We start from the raw sequence: 19,318 nt of genomic DNA, 5'->3' as shown, positions 1-19,318 counted from the left end.
TTGAGTAATGTCTGCCACGTACTAAGTATCCAGTAAGTGTCAGCTATTATTACTTGTCCCAAAGCCGAGTTAGGCCATGAGATACAGGAGACACTTTTGTGCTTCTCTTGATGATGGTTTATACAAAATCTCATGCTGGTACCAGCAGATAAAATATAATCATCAAGCTTACTGGGTGTCTATAATGTGCTGTGCTATCAGATAGACATCTCTGTTAGATGTCAGCAGGCCTAAACACTGGAAAGAAGATTTTGTAAAAAATTCTTATTTAAATCTTCCTTTTGCTAATCTTGTACATTCTAGACACATATATTTAACTCCTATGGCAACCCTACGAGGTCATTGTTTCTAAACATTGCAAGCTGAAGGGTAAGAGGTATAAACTGACAACAAATTGATAAAGTGTTTCATACCAAAACTTTCAAATACATAAATTAAGACATGAGGTGATATAGTCATAATTTTGGAATGGAGTGAGAAAGTTTGGGACAAGGCAATGACACCCCACTCCAGTACTCTTGCCTGGAAAATCCCATGGATGGAGGACCCAGGAGGGCTGCAGTCCATGGGGTCGCTAAGAGTTGGATACGACTGAGCGACTTCACTTTCACTTTTCATTTTCATGCATTGGAGAAGGAAATGGCAACCCACTCTAGTGTTCTTGCCTGGAGAATCCCAGGGACGGGGGAGCCTGGTGGGCTGCCGTCTTTGGGGTTGCACAGAATCAGACACAACTGAAGCGACTTAGCAGCAGCAGAGAGAGTTTGAGACTCAAATGCTCATTCACACATGTATTTCATTTGCATGTTTTTCCCTTAAAGGAATTTACAGGATAACAGAAGTGGGGTAGGAGAAATGTCAAGTTATCATAGATAAAGTATACAACTTGCAGCATTTAGACAACTGAAGGTATTACTGCATGGCTACTTAGTAATCATATCTGTTTATATTAATAATATGATAAGATATAATATGTAAATGACTCTCCAAAAATTTCGAGGAAAGCTACCCTCAATTTAGAAGAAAATCAAGGAAGAGTTTGGATGAACTTGTGAAAGATTTGAAGCCTGGCGAGTCCACTCACTTACTCCTTGGAAGAAAAGTTATGACCAACCTAGACAGCATATTGAAGAGCAGAGACATTATTTTGCCAACAAAGGTCCATCTAGTCAAAGCTATGGTTTTTCCAGTGGTCAAGTATGGATGTAAGAGTTGGACTATAAAGAAAGCTGAGCGCCAAAGAATTGATGCTTTGAACTGTGGTGTTGGAGAAGACTCTTGAGAGTCCCTTGGGCTGCAAGGAGATCCAACCAGTCCATCCTAAAGGAAATCAGTCCTGAATATTCATTGGAAGGACTGATACTGAAGCTGAAACTCCAATACTTTGGCCACCTGATGCAAAGAACTGGCTCATTGGAAAATACCCTGATGCTGAGAAAGATTGAAGGTGGGAGGAGAAGGGGATGACAGAGGACGAAATGGTTGGATGGCATCACCAACTCAATGGACATGAATTTGAATAAACTCCGGGAGTTGGTGATGGACAGGGAGGCCTGGCATGCTGCAGTCCATGGGGTCGCAAAGAGTCGGACATGACTGAGCGACTGAACTGAACTGAACTTAGTCCACTTGGAGAGTTTTGGCATTTTGATTCTTACTTGGTAATTTGCAGAATATATTTAGATTATCTGCTCATTTGCCCTGGACAGGGTCTAAGCATTCTTTCCCCTCTTAAGGGAAAACACCACAGATTTCTTTTTTTTTTTCTTCAGGTTTATTCAGTTACAGTATATTTTCCATCAAAGCCCCCTTCCCCTGAGGAATCTCAAATTTGACCTCATTTTCTCCTTTATCCCACCGCATATTCTAATCCAATCAAGACCTGGTTTCAACACACAGCAAATTAGGGAAAGGGCGCAATGGCTCTTTCAAAGTGAAGTGAAAAAGCTTTTCAAGGTTCTTTTTCCAGTTAAACACCTTCCAGAAATGAAAGATGTTTCTTGCATTCTACCATAGATTTCCATGAGCTGTTGGTTGCTCTCGTTTTGTCTCCTCTCCCCTATCCGCCCAGATATTCTGGGTCCCTCTGCAGCTGGGGCTATACGGGAACACTGCAGTGAGTCACCGTCCCCCAAGACTCTTCCCATAAGGCGTACCTTACTGTCTAGGATCTGGAAAACCCTCTGCTGCAGGGTCTGGCCCTGCTTGGGCCTCACCAGGATGTAAACGACTTTCAGGTCTGGGCTGGTGCGAAATAGCTTCTCCATCAACACTTTGCCCATAAAGCCTGTGGCCCCAGTAATGAGAATGGACTTGCCACCATAGAAAGCTGCAATCATGGACATGATTCTTCCCTTTGTCTTCTATAGCTTCAGAAAGAGGTTCCTGAAAAGAAAGAGAAATAACAAAAGATTACATTCTCAGAAGTGCTAAAATGCAGTCATTTAAAATGTTGCTGGCATTTCCAGGAGTTTTGAAGACAGGAAAAGGTCAGATGGAGTGATAGCAACCCAATTCATTTCAATCAATATTTATTGAGATTAATCTCTGCCTGACATCATGCCAGCAACTGTGGGCAAGAAATGAGTAAGACGTGGTTTCTGCTCTCAAGGAATTGCCTGTAGCCTAATGGAGGAGACAGATTCCTAGAAACTATTAAATATTATATGGTAATTCTAAAACCAAAGAAAGCACAAAGAAAGGGTACATAGCAGGATCTGTAAATTTCACCTATAGAAGGTGAAACCAGTGATCAAACTTGAAAAGAGATAAGGACTGGGGTAAGGGCATTCCAGACCAAGGAAGGATCAAAAGCAAAGGTCCAAGGTGTGGTGTAGGATGCTGTATGGAGGAATAAAACAAGGAATTCAGTGTAGGAGAATGTAATTCATAAGGTTAGGAGTAGCCCCAAACCTGCAACACCAAAGATGAGAAGAGTTATCAAATTTTAAAACTTATGATGTAATTTTTAAATTCGGTTGCAGTTTTATTTTATTTAAACAAAATTTTTTTTATGTGGACCATTTTAAAAGACTTTATTGAATTTATTACAGTATCATTCTATTTTACATTTTGGTTTTTGGCTGTGAAGCATGTGGGATCCTATCTCCGGGACTAGGGATTAAACTCCCTGCATCGGAAGGTGAAGTCTTAACCACTGGACGCCAAGGAAGCCCCTCAGTTGTAGTTGTATTTCAGTTCAGTTCAGTTCAGTCGCTCAGTTGTGTCTGACTCTTTGCGACACCATGAATTGCAGCACGCCAGGCCTCCCTGTCCACCACCAACTCCCGGAGTTTACTCAAACTCATGTCCATCAAGTCGGTGATGCCATCTCATCCTCTGTCATCCCCTTCTCCTCCTGCCCCCAATCCCTCCCAGCATCAGAGTCATTTCCAACGAGTCAACTCTTTGCATGAGGTGGCCAAAGTATTTGATTTTCAGCTTTAGCATCAGTCTTTCCAAAGAACACCCAGGACTGATCTCCTTTAGAATGGACTGGTTGGATCTCCTTGCAGTCAAGGGACTCTCAAGAGTCTTCTCCAATACCACACTTCAGAAGCATCAATCCTTCGGCACTCAGCTTTCTTCACAGTCCAACTCTTATATCCATACATGACCACTGAAAAAACCATAGCCTTGACTAGACAGACCTTGTTGGCAAAGTAATGTCTCTGCTTTTGAATATGCTATCTAGATTGGTCATAACTTTCCTTCCAAGGAGTAAGTGTTTGTTAATTTCATGGCTGCAGTCACCATCTGCAGTGACCTTGAAGCCCCCCAAAATGAAATCTGACACTCTTTCCACTGTCTTCTTTCACTTTCATCAACAAGCTTTTTAGTTCCTCTTCACTTTCTGCCATAAGGGTGGTGTCATCTGCATATCTGAGGTTATTGATGTTTCTCCCAGCAATCTTGATTCTAGCTTGTGCTTCTTCCAGCCCAGCATTTCTCATGATGTACTCTGCATATAAGTTAAATAAGCAAGGTGACAATATACAACCTTGACGTACTCCTTTTCCTATTTGGAACCAATCTGTTGTTCATTTATTTAGAGAAAATCATTTCCAGGAGCAAGTCTGGTGGTGGGATGCCAGATGCACCACTTGGATGCTGTGACTTCTGAGAAAAAGCACTCTACATTATAGAAGTGCAACCAGAAGTGTTTGGTCTTTAAGCCTGGCCTCAAGATTGTTGATTGGAAGCAGTGGAGTTTTGAAGGAAGCAAGGCCATAGTGTGGGAGCAGACCTTCCTTTCTGTCCTTGACTGTGCTGCCTGCAGCCAATTCTTGGCCATTTGTGTGTATCTGATAGAACACAACTCCAGGGACTGGCCTGGATATCAGGGCTTGTAAAGAAGAACAAAAAACAAGTGAAAAAGTCAACACCCTGCCTCTTTAGCTCTAGCCAAGTTAACTCCATTGACTTCTTAACAAATAATGACTTGTCATGCTGTTGTTCAGTCACTAAGTCATGTCTGACTTTGCAATTCCATGAACTGCAGTATGCTAGGATTCCCTGTCCTTCCCCCTAGGAGTTTGCTTAAACTCAGGTCCATGAGTTGGTGATAACATCCAACCATCTCATCCTCTGTCACTCCCTTCTCCTCATGCTTTCAATTTTTCCCAGCATAAAGGTCTTTTCCAATGAATTGGCTCTTCACATCAGGTGGCCAAAGTATTGGAGCTTCAGCTTCAGCATTAGTCCTTCCAGTGAATATTCAGGGATGATTTCCTTGAGAATTGACTGGTTTGATCTTTTTGCTGTTTACGGGATTCTCAAGAGTCTTCTCAAGCACCACAATTTGAAAACATCAAATCTTTGGTGCTCAGCCTTCTTTATGGTCCAAATTGGTATAAATCATGGTCCAATATGGTATAAAAGCAAAAACAATACCCAGCTGTGGATGTGACTGGTGATAGAAGCAAGGTCCGATGCTGTAAAGAGCAATATTGCATAGGAACCTGGAATGTCAGGTCCAGGAATCAAAGCAAATTGGAAGTGGTGAAACAAGAGATGGCAAGAGTGAATGTCGACATTCTAAGAATCAGCGAACTCAAATGGACTGGAATGGGTGAATTTAACTCAGATGACCATTGTATCTACTACTGTGGGCAGGAATCCCTCAGAAGAAATGGAGTGGCCATCATGGTCAACAAAAGAGTCCAAAATGCAGTACTTGGATGCAATCTCAAAAATGACAGAATGATCTCTGTTCGTTTCCAAGGCAAAGCATTCAATATCACAGCAATCCAAGTCTATGCCCCAACCAGTAATGCTGAAGAAGCTGAAGTTGAACGGTTCTGTGAAGACCTACAAGACCTCTTAGAACTAACACCCAAAACAGATGTCCTTTTCATTATAGGGGACTGGAATGCAAAAGTAGGAAGTCAAGAAACACCTGGAGTAACAGGCAAATTTGGCCTTGGAATACGGAATGAAGCAGGACAAAGACTAATAGAGTTTTGCCAAGAAAATGCACTGGTCATAGCACACACCCTCTTCCAACAACACAAGAGAATACTCTACACATGGACATCACCAGATGGTCAACACTGAAATCAGATTGATTATATTCTTTGCAGCCAAAGATGGAGAAGCTCTATACAGTCAACAAAAACAAGACCAGGAGCTGACTGTGGCTCAGATCATGAACTCCTTATTACCAAATTCAGACTTAAATTGAAGAAAGTAGGGAAACCACTAGACCATTCAGGTGTGACCTAAATCAAATCCCTTATGATTATACAGTGGAAGTGAGAAATAGATTTAAGGGCCTAGATCTGATAGATGGAGTGCCTGATGAACTATGGACTGAGGTTCGTGACATTGTACAGGAGACAGGGATCAAGACCATCCCCATGGAAAAGAAATGCAAAAAAGCAAAATGGCTGTCTGGAGAGGCCTTACAAAGACCTGTGAAAAGAAGAGAAGCGAAAAGCAAAGGAGAAAAGGAAAGATATAAGCATCTGAATGCAGAGTTCTGAAGAATAGCAAGAAGAGATAAGAAAGCCTTCCTTAGCGATCAGTGCAAAGAAATAGAGGAAACCAACAGAATGGGAAAGACTAGAGATCTCTTCAAGAAAATTAGAGATACCAAGGGAACATTTCATACAAAGATGGGCTGGATAAAGGAGAGAAATGGTATGGACCTAACAGAAGCAGAAGATATCAAGAAGAGGTGGCAAGAATACACAGAAGAACTGAACAAAAAAGATCTTCATGACCCAGATAATCATGATGGTGTGATCATTGATCTAGAGCCAGACATCCTGGAATGTGAAGTCAAGTGGGCCTTAGGAAGCATCACTATGAACAAAGCTAGTGGAGGTGATGGAATTCCAGTTGAGCTATTTCAAATCCTGAAAGATGATGCTGTGAAAGTGCTGCACTCAATATGCCATCACATTTGGAAAACTCAGCAGTGGCCACAGGACTGGAAAAGGTCGGTTTTCATTCCGATCCCAAAGAAAGGCAATGCCAAAGAGTGCTCAAACTACCACACAATTGCACTCATCTCACATGCTAGTAAAGTAATGTTCAAAATTCTCCAAGCCAGGCTTCAGCAATATGTGAACCGTGAACTTCCTGATGTTCAAGCTGGTTTTAGAAAAGGCAGAAGAACCAGAGATCAAATTGCCAACATCCGCTGGATCATGGAAAAAGCAAGAGAGTTCCAGAAAAACATCTATTTCTGCTTTATTGACTATGCCAAAGCCTTTGACTGTGTGGATCACAATAAACTGTGGGAAATTCTGAAAGAGATCAGAATACCAGACCACCTGACCTGCCTCTTGAGAAATCTGTATGCAGGTCAGGAAGCAACAGTTAGAACTGGACACAGAACAACAGACTGGTTCCAAATAGGAAAAGGAGTATGTCAAGGCTGTATATTATCACCCTGCTTATTTAACTTATATGCAGAGTACATCATGAGAAACGCTGGACTGGAAGAAACACAAGCTGGAATCAAGATTGCCGGGAGAAATATCAATAACCTCAGATATGCAGATGATACCACTCTTATGGCAGAAAGTGAAGAGGAACTAAAGAGCCTCTTGATGAAAGTGAAAGAGGAGAGTGAAAAAGTTGGCTTAAAGCTCAACATTCAGAAAACGAAGATCATTGCATCAGATCCCATCACTGCATGGGAAATAGATGGGGAAACAGTGGAAACAGTGTCAGACTTTATTTTTGGGGGCTCCAAAATCACTGCAGATGGTGACTGCAGCCATGAAATTAAAAGACGCTTACTCCTTGGAAGGAAAGTTATGACCAACCTAGTTAGCATATTCAAAAGCAGAGACATTACTTTGCCAACAAAGGTCTGTCTAGTCAAGGCTATGGTTTTTCCTGTGGTCATGTATGGATGTGAGAGTTGGACTGTGAAGAAGGCAGAACACCGAAGAATTGCTGCTTTTGAACTGTGGTGTTGGAGAAGACTCTTGAGAGTACCTTGGACTGCAAAGAGATCCAACCAGTCCATTCTAAAGGAGATGGGTCCTGGGTGTTCTTTGGAAGGAATGATGCTAAAGCTGAAACTCCAGTACTTTGGCCGCCCCATGCAAAGAGTTGACTCATTGGAAAAGATTGTGATGCTGAGAGGGATTGGGGGCAGGAGGAGAAGGGGACGACAGAGGATGAGATGGCTGGATGGCATCACTGACTCGATGGACAAGAGTCTGAGTGAACTCTGGGAGTTGGTGATGGACAGGGAGGCCTGGCGTGCTGCAATTCATGGGGTTGCATAGAGTCGGACATGAGTGAGCGACTGAACTGAACTGATGATATAAATTATAGTTGTAATTTATACTTTTGAGCATCTTGAGTCTATGTTCTTGGGCAGAACTCTTGCCTTTGGAGGATTCATTGATTGATGGATTTACTCAACAAATAATTCTGTGCACCTGCTATGCCAGACTCTAAGTTCTTAAGATAAACTGTTGGATAAAGCAAATAAATCCTTGCTGTCACTCAAGCAGAGGAGGCCAGTGATATACTGATTGATAAATACACTGACAAGTTAATTACAGACTGTTACAAACATAAATATAATAAGGATCAATGACAAAAATCACAATCATCGAAGTCATTCACTTAGGGACCATTGCGGATTTCAAATATTAGCTTTATCCACTGAGTTATTTAAATTCTGTTTATTAAAGGTTTATATGAGAATAATATTTTGAAGAACACATTTGGACCTTGTGCAAAAGAGCAATGAAAGATACTTTTTGTCGTGTTACATAAGGTTACTCATATTACAGTCTATCCAATTATTTTCTCAAGAATGTAGCATGTGGGGAAAGTATTGAATATTCTTGCCTTGCCTGCCTTGAAGCTCAGAACAGTGATGTCATCAAGTTTGGAAGGCAGTACATATTCTAGTTCAGCATTCAGATTCTAAGCAAGACTGTCTAAAATCAAATCCCAGGTCTACCACTTACGAGGTGTGTCATCTCGTCATCTTAGGCAAATTATTAATCTCTCAGTGCTGCAGTCTGTTCATCAGTAAAATGGGGATAAAGTATCCAGTTACTAGTGTTGTGGTAAGAATTATGTGAATGAATACATGTAAAACACTTAAAAAGTACAACTCACCTCTAGTATTGTCTATTCGTATTGTCACTGCTTCCACATTTTTCATCTTAATGGTTCCTGTCTTTTCCTTTTGACATGTATTTTATATGCCTTCTTTTGGAAATATGAGGAGATGATTTATACTCAATCATCAAGCCAAATAAAGTGCTTTCCCCAAATGAAACTCTACTTAATGATAAATCTTTCCAACTCCTTTACATATAAAAGTGTTTACGTTATTAGGCATGAGCATGGTTGGCAGGAAAATATAGATGGGAAACTGAATTTAGTTCTGAAGATGTTATGTGTTGTTTTGTAATAATGTGTGCTTTAGTGGAGTCATATTTTCTAGAAATGCAAAGATACTGTTAAGATTTTTGGTCCCAGACAAGTTTGCAATGTGTGAGGAAACACTTTAGAGAGCTGATTGCATATCTCTAATGAACCTATTTCTTGTGTGACAATGGAAAACTTAATGTGTCCCCAAAGAATGGAATGTGCCTGCTCTGCCCACAGTCCAAGTATTTCTCAAACACAACAAAAACCATAGCACAGTATAATGAGTGCTCTGAGAGGAAAACAAAACATAAGCCAGTATCTCCTGGCACTCAGTACCCAGTTGGCAAAAGCAGGTGGTAGGGGAGTTGTGGTCAAGACTCTAATTAAAGCAAGTGATTCTGAAAAACGTCAAATCAAAGCTGCATCAGAGTTGTTCTTTAAACCTTTGCTTCTGCTCTCAAGCTATTAGCTTGGTTATTGAACCCAGAAACTACCATATAAAATTTGGCCCTGGAAGCCCCATTTTACATGTCATAGATCTGCAAGGTCCAGGAATTGCTAATTCTTGATATAATTCATTTGGACTTCCCTGGTGGCTCATACAGTAAAGATCCACCTGCAATGCGGGAGACCTGGGTTTGATCACTGGGTTGGGACGATCCCCTGGAGGAGGGCATGGCAATCCACTGTAGTATTCTTGCCTGGAGAATCCCCATGGACAGAGGAGCCTGGTGGGCTACAGTCCAGGGGGTTGCAAAGAGTTGGACATGACTGAATGACTAAGTGCAATATAATTTATTAAAATAATTAAATTGTTTCAGAACTTCCCTGGTGGTTCAGGGGCTAAGACTCATGCTCTCAATCAGGTGCCCCCAGGTTCAATCCCTGGTTAGGGAACTAGATCCCATACACTGCAAGAAAGAGTTCACATGACACAACGAAAGATCCCACGTGCTGCAACTAAGACCCAGCACAGCCAAGTAAATAAGTAAATACTTAAAAAACACATACTTTAAAAAATAGAGTGCAGAGAGGTCTGCGTACCCTTCTTTCAGCTTCCTCCGATAACATCTTATATCCCCATACATATAATTTAAAAAATAATTAAATTGTTTCAAAAATTAAAATAATTTTACACTCAGAAATGGAGGATATATAACTCGAGAAGGAAGAACATGTTTAGAACATGGCTTACCTTTCCTACAGTCTCAGATTACTAATGCAGAGAACAAAGGCCACTTTCCTATTTCTCATGCTTATAACATAGTGTGTGAGAAGCATAAACTACTTTGACAATATCTGAACCAGCCTGTATAATGCAAGGCTGAATGACAAATAGGCTGACAAGGCTGACGTGAGAGTCAGCTAATGCATTTTTAATGATTGTCTGCATGTGCCAGGCACTGTCCAGGCACTGGGACTAACAGTGAAAAGGCCTTATGCAGCTTAGATGCTTCCTTCCTATCTTCTGGAGCATTTTTTCTCCTTAAGATCACCAGCTCTCCATGGTAATGAGCAAGATTCCATAGTTGTCACTCTCCTTTTGTTTTCTAGAAGTGAGGCTGTTCTCATTTCTAGAGAATGGGTGTTAAAATATTGAATCACAAACAGTTGTGCCAAGTTAAACATTTTTTGCAGGTTTAAGCATATGGGAACTTTAATTATTCTTTGGGTGGTTCCTCTGGAAAATAAAAAACTTAAGATTCAAAAAAGCATTTAAGGTAGACAATCCATATTTCTTGGTAGCCCTTGAAAGGAAAAAATTTTTTAAAAGAAACAGGAGTTTTGCCTCTCAGGAATCATACTTTGTCAAGGTTTTTTGTTTTTTGCAGTATTAACATTTTGGGAGGGATAAATATTTGTTGTGTGGGCTCTCCAGGACAATATGGAGTGTTTACCAGCACCCTGGCCTCTACTCACTAGAGGGTCGTAACCTCCTTCTGTCCCCACCCAGATGTGAGAGTGACATGTCTCTGCATGCGTGCTCAATCACTTCAGTTATATCTAACTGTTTGCGACCCTATGGTCTGTAGCCCATCAGATTTCTCTGTCCATGTGATTTTTTCTGGCAAGAATACTGGAGTGGATTGCCATGCCCTTCTCCAGGGGATCTTCCTGACTCAGGGATTAAACCCGAGTCTCCTGCATTGCAGGCAGATTCTTCACTGACTGAGCCAGCAGGGAACCCCAAAATGTCTCTGCTGCTACTGCTAAGTCACTTCAGTCGTGTCCAACTCTGTGTGACCCCATAGACGGCAGCCCACCAGGCTTCCCCGTCCCTGGGATTCTCCAGGCAAGAACACTGGAGTGGGTTGCCATTTCCTGCTCCAATGCATGAAAGTGAAAAGTGAAAGTGAAGTCACTCAGTCGTGCCCAACCCTCAGCAACCCCATGGACTGCAGCCTTCCAGGCTCCTCCGCCCATGGGATTTTCCAGGCAAGAGTACTGGAGTAGGGTGCCATTGCCTTCTCCGAAATGTCTCTAGACTTTGCTAACTGTGCTCATGGGGGAAAACCTGCCTCCTCTTTCAGAGAGCCACTGCTTAGTAGTACTTTTAAAATTTCTCAGTTTATAATATTCTGTCCATCCTATTAAAGAGTCAAAATTCAAAGTTTAAATTTCTATTTGTGAAGCAAAGTAGAAATATAATCCACTTTTACATTCTATTTTATCTATATTGAATCATTCACAATTACATTTACCCAAGCAAATTACACATGTGGTTAATCTTGACTGAATTCATAATAAAGATAAAGGAAGGTTACTCCAGATAAAGATCCTCTACTTTTTATTTAACCAAATTCCTTTCAATCTCTGTGCTGTGTGCATGTGCGCTAAGTCGCCTCAGTCACGTCCAGCTCTTTGTGACCTATGGACCACAGCCCGCTAGGCTCCTCTGTCCATGCAATTTCCCAGGCAAGAATCCTGGAGTGGGTTCCTGTGCCCTTCTTCCGGGCATCTTCTCCACCTAGCAGTCGAATCTGCATCTCCTACCTTGCATTGGTAAGTGTGTTCTTTACCACCAGCACCGCCTGGGCAGCCTCTCTGTGCTATAAATTAGACTATTAATCCCACCTTTCACACAGATTGAGCCTCTCAACTTCATTCATCTAGACCTATCTGGGAACATTTAAGAAAGAATGACAATCAGACCAGCCTGAGATTGACTGAGAAACATAAAGCTCTTTAGTATTGGTTGCTGAATAGTAGTAATTCTATGAACAATCAAATTGGTCTCATCTACTGGTAGTTCTGTTGCCTTTTTTTGAGGATTCAAAGTATGTTGTTTAATAGGAGAGATCTCATGTAGGCAAGTGGGGTTTTAGTTGGCAATCTGCACAGTAATATGGGCTAGTCCATTGAAAAAAAATCTTGTAAAACTCAGTAAATGAAAGTTGGTCTGCTTCATCAAAATTAAACACTGAAATTCTTTCAATAAGTATGCTGAATTAAGGAAATTCACTTGTAAAATAATATTCAATGAAAACAAAGGAGAACAAGAACTTGTAAAGACACCATGTTTATCACAAATCCCCGTTGAAAGATTGAAGGAAATAAATGACAGTGATTGTATAACACTGTGATGGGATTCATGCTAAAGACTTCTGTTTCATGTCTGTAATTTTCCCCATGATTTAAAAGGGCATTTAATGATAAATATTAAATAATAAATACTTTCGAAAAGTGCTTAGGAAACAATAGCAGCTGGCATTTTTATAGTCTCTTTTTTTGTGGGCACTAGAAACACAAAGAAACTTGCAAAACAAACTTCCTTAGTTTAAGATGTATTTAAAGTGTTTTTAAAGGTGTGGCTCAACTGACATTACACAGTGTTATGGACTGAACTGTGTCCCCTCCAAATTCCTATGTTGAAGTCCCTGTCTTTAATGTCATGGTATTTGGAGACCAGGCCTTTGAGAGGTATTTCAAGTTAAATGAGATCACAAGAATGAGGCGCAAATTGGATAGGATTAGTGCCCCAATCGGAGAAGGCAGTGGCACCCCACTCCAGTACTCTTGCCTGGAAATTCCCATGGATGGAGGAGCCTGGTGGGCTCCAGTCCATGGGGTCGCTAAGAGTCGGGCATGACTGAGCGACTTCACTTTCACTTTTCACTTTCATGCATTGGAGAAGGAAATGGCAACCCACTCCAGTGTTCTTGCCTGGAGAATCCCAGGGACGGGGGAGCCTAGTGGGCTGCCATCTATGGGGTCACACAGAGTCGGACACGACTGAAGCAACTTAGCAGCAGCAGCAGCAGTGTCCCAATAAGCAGAGGAGGGGGCACCAGAGAACAGTTTCTTCTGTAACGGCCACAAGGAAAGACCACATAAGGACACAGTGAGACGGCAGTTGTCTACAAGCTAAGAAGAGAGCTCCACCAGAAGCTGGATTTACTGGCACCTTAATCACAGGCTTCTAGTCTTCAGAACCGTGAGAAATTTGCGTCTGTGCTTTAAGACATCCAGTTTATGGTCTTTTCTTACAGCAACTTGAGCAGACCAACACACACAAACATGCATGGACAGTGACATGAACATTTTTGGGTAAGTGTGTAAAGTCACACAACTATAATCTATATCTACCTTTTCCATCCTGGAGTTAAACTCTATAATGGAACAAATATACCTGTCACAATGTTCCATCTTTGCGGCACAGAGGTGGGATACTCGTTCTTGATTTTTATACATTTGTGAAAATATGAACAGATCTTTTATGATAGCCAACAGAGGTCTCAAGAATTCAAGCCTTAAAAATCCATATATAAGTCACGAACCTACAAGTCTCATAGCCTATTTCAATCTCTTCCATCCATGGGCTTCTGCAGTCCATCCTGCTGGTCTCTTAATTGATTTTGTATTTATTTGGATCTTAAGTAAATGTATGTTCCACCTTATCAGGATTCATAAAATTCTAATCTCAGGAATCCATAATTCTTCCCCTACCTCCTCTCAGCTTTACTGAGATACAGTTGAAATATAATACTGTGTAAATTTAAGGCATACAAATGTTCTGATTTGATACACTTACAAATGTATCCAATAATTAACCTCATTGTGTTAGCTAACACCATCCTTAGCCTCACATAATTACCTTTTTTGTGGTGAGAACATTTCCAAATCTGTTCTCTTAGCAACTTTTGAATATATAATACCGTACTGTTAACCATAATCACTATCTGCACATTAAATCCCCTCAAAATATTCATCTTATAAGTGAAAGGACAACATAGTGTTAAAAGGGCTCTAATTAGATTCTGGTCAGAGCTCATGGGGGCTTCCCTGTAGTTCAGCTGGTAAAGAATCTGCCTGCAATGGGGGAGACCTGGGCTGGGAAGATCTCCTGGAGGAGGGCATGGCAACCCACCCCAGTATTCATACCTTGAAAATCCTCATGGACAGAGGTGCCTGGCAGGCTACACTTAGTCCATGGGATGACAAAGAGTAGATATGACTGAGTGACTAAGCACAGCACAGCACAGAGCCCATGGCTTTACATGAGTTACACTGCCCAAGTCCATTCTATTCACACACACACACAGAGGCACAAAAGCCAGAGCAAAAAGAAATAGCTATGAAAGGCAATGATTTCCAATTTCTGAGTCAAGGAATATCTTTTACATGACAAGAGGAAATATACAAATTGCTATGCTTTCTCAACAGCTTAGAAACAATTTTAAAGAAATCAGTAAATTTCTAACCAAACACAATATATAACAATATATTTTAAAATAATATAAAGAGAAAAGTGACATCTGGAAGGACTAGGAATGTTTTATCTAATCAAATAGTTTCTTACTTGGGTAAGATCTCCTAAGTAAAACAGGGAAGTCATCTATTCTTAGTTCCTTGGATATCCATCTATGTAAACTGCTACTGCTAAGTCACTTCAGTCATGTCCGACTCTGTGTGACCCCATAGATGGCAGCCCACCAGGCTCCCCCGTCCCTGGGATTCTCCAGGCAAGAACACTGGAGTGGGTTGCCATGTCCTTCTCCACCGCATGAAAGTGAAAAGTGAAAGTGAAGTCGCTCAGTCGTGTCCGACCCTCAGCGACCCCATGGACTGCAGCCTTCCAGGCTCCTCTGTCCATGGGATTTTCTAGGCAAGAGTACTGGAGTGGGTTGCCATTGCCTTCTCCATCTATGTAAAAGAGGAAGAGAAAAAAGCCCCCTTCCCCCCAGAAAAAAGTATGATTTTATTTTAGTACAAACCAGGAAAATTAAATATGCTGTCTCTATTAAAAATATCTATATAAAAGTCACATATCTGTTTGTCAAGGACTTAGTGAAAGAAAAGTTTTCATCAGAGAGCTCTTTTTTTATAACTTTGGTTTCCTGAGTATATCCCATTATGTAATTCAGCAATGAACTTAGATACTTTTCACTGTGTGCTTGTTATGTAAAGTTTTTCTGGGAGAACTTTTAAGATCTTGATGGAGGAATTAATAACCACCAGGGGTGTTGGGGCACAGGCCTCACTAATTCAATTAGCAATGCTCCATCATCAAGAGAAACCAATTTGGAAGCTGTCCCAACTGGGGAAGGATGGTCCAGGCTGGCTTAAAAAAACAAAACTTAGCAATCACCTAAACACATTCTTCCTAGTTTGCTTCTTCTTAACTCCTTAGGAAGTCTTCAAAACAAACAAACAAACAAACAAACAAAAAAAACCCCTGTAATTTTAACAGAAATAAAAAAGGAGAAATACATAATTTTAAAACATCACTTCATCATAATTGATTCAATAGATGTATTTTGTACCTACTGTGGTGCTATACCCTGTTAAGTGTGGATAATTAATATGCAAACATTCTTGCTAAAGGGTAAAGTATTATAAAATTACATGATATCATCACTATTATTTATAGGTAAATAAACATCAGTCAGCATGTGATGATTCCAAAATCATACCAAGAGAATCACAATCAAATGTAAATCTTGATGCTTCCTATTTTCTCTTGGTGAAGTAAAAATTGAGTTGGGTTATGAATAAAAGAATAGTTGATCTATTAACCCAATGGAAAAAGGAACCTAACCAAATGAGTAGTAAACCAACAAACTTTTTCATGCTTTGCTTAGAATTAAAGACTATTTCTTTTAGGGGATGACATGACATAGATTTTCTATATTTTCTTGGGCTCCAAAATCACTGCAGAAGGTGACTGTAACCATGAAATGAAAAGACGCTTGCTCCTTGGAAGAAAAGCTATGACCAATCTAGATAGCATATTAAAAAGCAGAGACATTACTTTGCAGACAAAAAAGTCTGTCTAGTCAAAGCTATGGTTTTTCCAGTAGTCAGGTATGGATGTGAGAGTTGGACTATAAAGAAAGCTGGGCACTGAAGAATTGATGCTTTTGAACTGTGGTGTTGGAGAAGACTCTTGAGAGTCCCTTGGATTGCAAGTAGATCAAACCAGTCAATTTTAAAGGAAATCAGTCCTGAGTGTTCATTGGAAGGACTGATGCTGAAGCTGAAACTCCAAAGCTTTGGCCACCTGATGGGAAGAACTGACTCAATGGAAAAGACCCTGATGCTGGGAAAAATTCAAGGCAGGAGAAGGGGATGACAGAGGATGAGATGGTTGGATGGCATCACCAACTCAACTGACATGAGTTTGAGTAAGCTCCGGGAGTTGGTGATGAACAGGGAAGCCTGGCGTGCTGCAGTCTGTGGCGTTGCAGAGAGTCAGACATGACTGAGGGACTGAAGTGAACTGAACTGAAGGTTATAGCTGCCATAGACAGTGATTACACTGATGGATCTGGGCAACATAAGTTGAAAACCCTCTGGAAAGAATTCATCATTCTAGATGCCATCAAAAACATTGGTGATTCATGGGAGGAGGTAAAAGTCTCAACACTAAAAATAGTTTGGAAGAATTTGATTCCAACCCTAAAGGATAATGAGGAGTTTGAAGCTTCAGTGGAGGAAGGAGCTGCAGATGTTGTAGAAATAGCAAGAGATCTACAGCTAAGAGTGCTAACGATGTGACTGAATTCAACTACTCTTGAACCTTCTGGTAAATTATATCTTTCTTAAAGGTTAATATAAAGGTTAGTTGATTATACATACATTGATATGATACACTAAATCGGAAACCCTTATTTCTTCATTGAAGCTCCTGATCATAACCTGTGCCAATAAATTGACAGGAAGCATCTGAATAAAGGTAATTATCCTATGCATTTGGAAATACACAGCTAGGGCTTCATGAAGGACTAGGTTCTGAAGTAAAGCTAACACTTTCTCTTTTACAATTCTCTCCATAGGAATTTATCCCATGTCAGAAGAACAATAAGTCACAAACAGCACTCCTATTTTTCTCTGACAATGTGCAATGAATTTTATCACAAAGATTTTAGGTACTTGTCTTTAAGAGAATGTACTTAGAGATGTGAAAAAATCATATACTTCATATTTGTACTAAGCCATGGGTAGTAGCTATAAAACATGAGAGGAAAAATACAGGTTTTATACAACAAAGTACAAGCTATCAGATAGACACTATCCATAAAAGCTGCATTTAGGGCAAATTCTTATGCTGACTGTTTGATGGCAACTTGAACAAAGAAATAAAAGCCAGTACCATATTGTCTTTATGACTGTAGCTTTGTAGTCAGGCAGATTGATTCCTCCAGTTCCATTCTTCTTTCTCAAGATTGCCATACAACCCAGAAATCCCACTGCTGGGCATACACACTAGGGAAACCAGAATTGAAAGAGACCTGTGTACCCCAATGTTCATCACAGCACTGTTTACAATAGCTGGGACATGGAAGCAACCTAATGTCCATTGGCAGATGAATGGATAAGAAAGCTGTGGTATATATACACAATGGAATATTACTCAGCTATTAAAAAGAAGCCCTTGAATCAGTTCTAATGAGGTGGATGAAACTGGAGCCTATTTACAGAGTGAAGTAAGTCAGAAAGAAAACACCAATATAATATATTAACACATATATATGGAATTTAGAAAGATGGTAACGATAAACCTGTATGCAAGACAGCAAAAGAGACACAGATGTAAAGAACAGACTTTTGGACTCTGTGGGAGAAGGCAAGGGTGGGATGATTTGAAAGAATAGCATTGAAACATGTATATTATCATATGTGAAATAGATCACCAGTCCAGGTTTGATGCATGAGACAGGGTGCTCAGGGCTGGTGCACTGGGATGACCCTTAGGGATGGGATGGGGAGGGAGGTAGGAGGGGGGTTCAGGAAAGGGAACACATGTACACCCAGGGCTGATTCATGTGAATGTATGGCAAAAACCACCACGATATTGTAAAGTAATTAACCTCCAATTAAAATAAATAAACAAAAGAAATAAAGGCACTCTGTTTCCTCCTCCAGTTTCTATGTTATTTAAATCACTGTGGCTCAGATGGTAAAGAATCTGCCTACAATGCAGGAGACCTGGGTTCAGTTCCTGGTCGGGAAGATCCCCTAGAGAAAGGAATGGCAACCCACTCCAGTATTCTTGCCTGGAGAATCCCGTGGACAGAGGAGCCTGGCAGGCTATAGCCCATGGGGTTGCAAAGAGCTGGACATGATTGATTGAATAACACTGAACTCCTTTATCATGCTGATTAACATATACTATCCAATCAAATAACCTATGTTTCACATGCTTTTCATAGTATGTACAGGATTTGTAAAATCCACTCTGTTCATTTTACTGTGGTCAGTGATAGAATATTTTTCATATATTTTAAGCTGCTGTTTCACAGACTAACCTCTGCCATCTAGTTCTAAATTAGAACCATTATTTCAGCATTTATAGGCCAATGCAATTTATTATTAACCATTTTGTATCTAGTACGCATTGATGTGTACTTATCAATCAAAAATGAATTTTCATTTCCTTTTGAATTTTGTGTACCCCACCTTAAGTTACGATAATGATGTGGGGCAAAGGGGAAGATACAAGAATTTCTGAGGACTTCCCTGAGAGTCTAGTGGTTAAGAATCTGGGCTTCCACTGCAGGAGGCACAGGTCTGATCCCTGGTCAAGGAACTAAAATCCCACATACCTGCCATGAGGCATGACCAAAAAACCCAAACAAAAGAACTCCTTAGTCTGGACTCTGGCCTATCTTCTAAGGGCCTGAATTCAATTGGGAAATGAATTCCTATACCATGATGGTAAAAGGCAAAGTCTGGCATAGATATAATACTATATAAAGTATAAGATACTATATGTTATTCATATACAACAATATAAAATATTAAGATTACTTTAGGAAGGAGTTTTTACTTCTTTTGAGGGTGAACAGTAAACCATTTATGTACTGTGAAATTGGTTTTTGAATAAGGTGTATGATGGGAGATGCAGAAATTCAGAAGATATTTAAGGTAGTGATGATAATACAGCAAAGGGATATGAGAAAGTCTGGTATGTACATTAAGAGCACACTAGCATGGCTATAGGAGATAATACCTAAAAAGA

General features: G+C 40.4%; 1 protein-coding gene across 5 annotated transcripts in view; it reads right to left on the bottom strand.

Moving 5' to 3' along the window:
* The window catches only part of FAR2 (fatty acyl-CoA reductase 2), a 170,466-nt gene that overhangs the window by 53,605 nt on the left and 97,543 nt on the right, over positions 1-19,318 (bottom strand). For all 5 annotated transcript variants that reach the window (XR_008712020.1, XM_055572897.1, XM_055572887.1 and 2 more), the window contains exon 2: positions 2,157-2,385. Coding sequence is in view for 4 of the 5 variants with exons in the window: in XM_055572897.1 (XP_055428872.1) it covers positions 2,157-2,345 (189 nt within the window). In the remaining variant the exon portion in view is untranslated. The remainder of the gene's footprint in view (positions 1-2,156; positions 2,386-19,318) is intronic.

Source organism: Bubalus kerabau, chromosome 1 (genome assembly GCF_029407905.1).
Source record: "Bubalus kerabau isolate K-KA32 ecotype Philippines breed swamp buffalo chromosome 1, PCC_UOA_SB_1v2, whole genome shotgun sequence".
In the NCBI taxonomy this organism is placed as follows: Eukaryota; Metazoa; Chordata; class Mammalia; order Artiodactyla; family Bovidae; genus Bubalus; species Bubalus kerabau.
The sequence above is the reverse complement of the archived record's forward strand: the minus strand, read 5'-3'. Positions and strand labels throughout refer to the sequence as shown.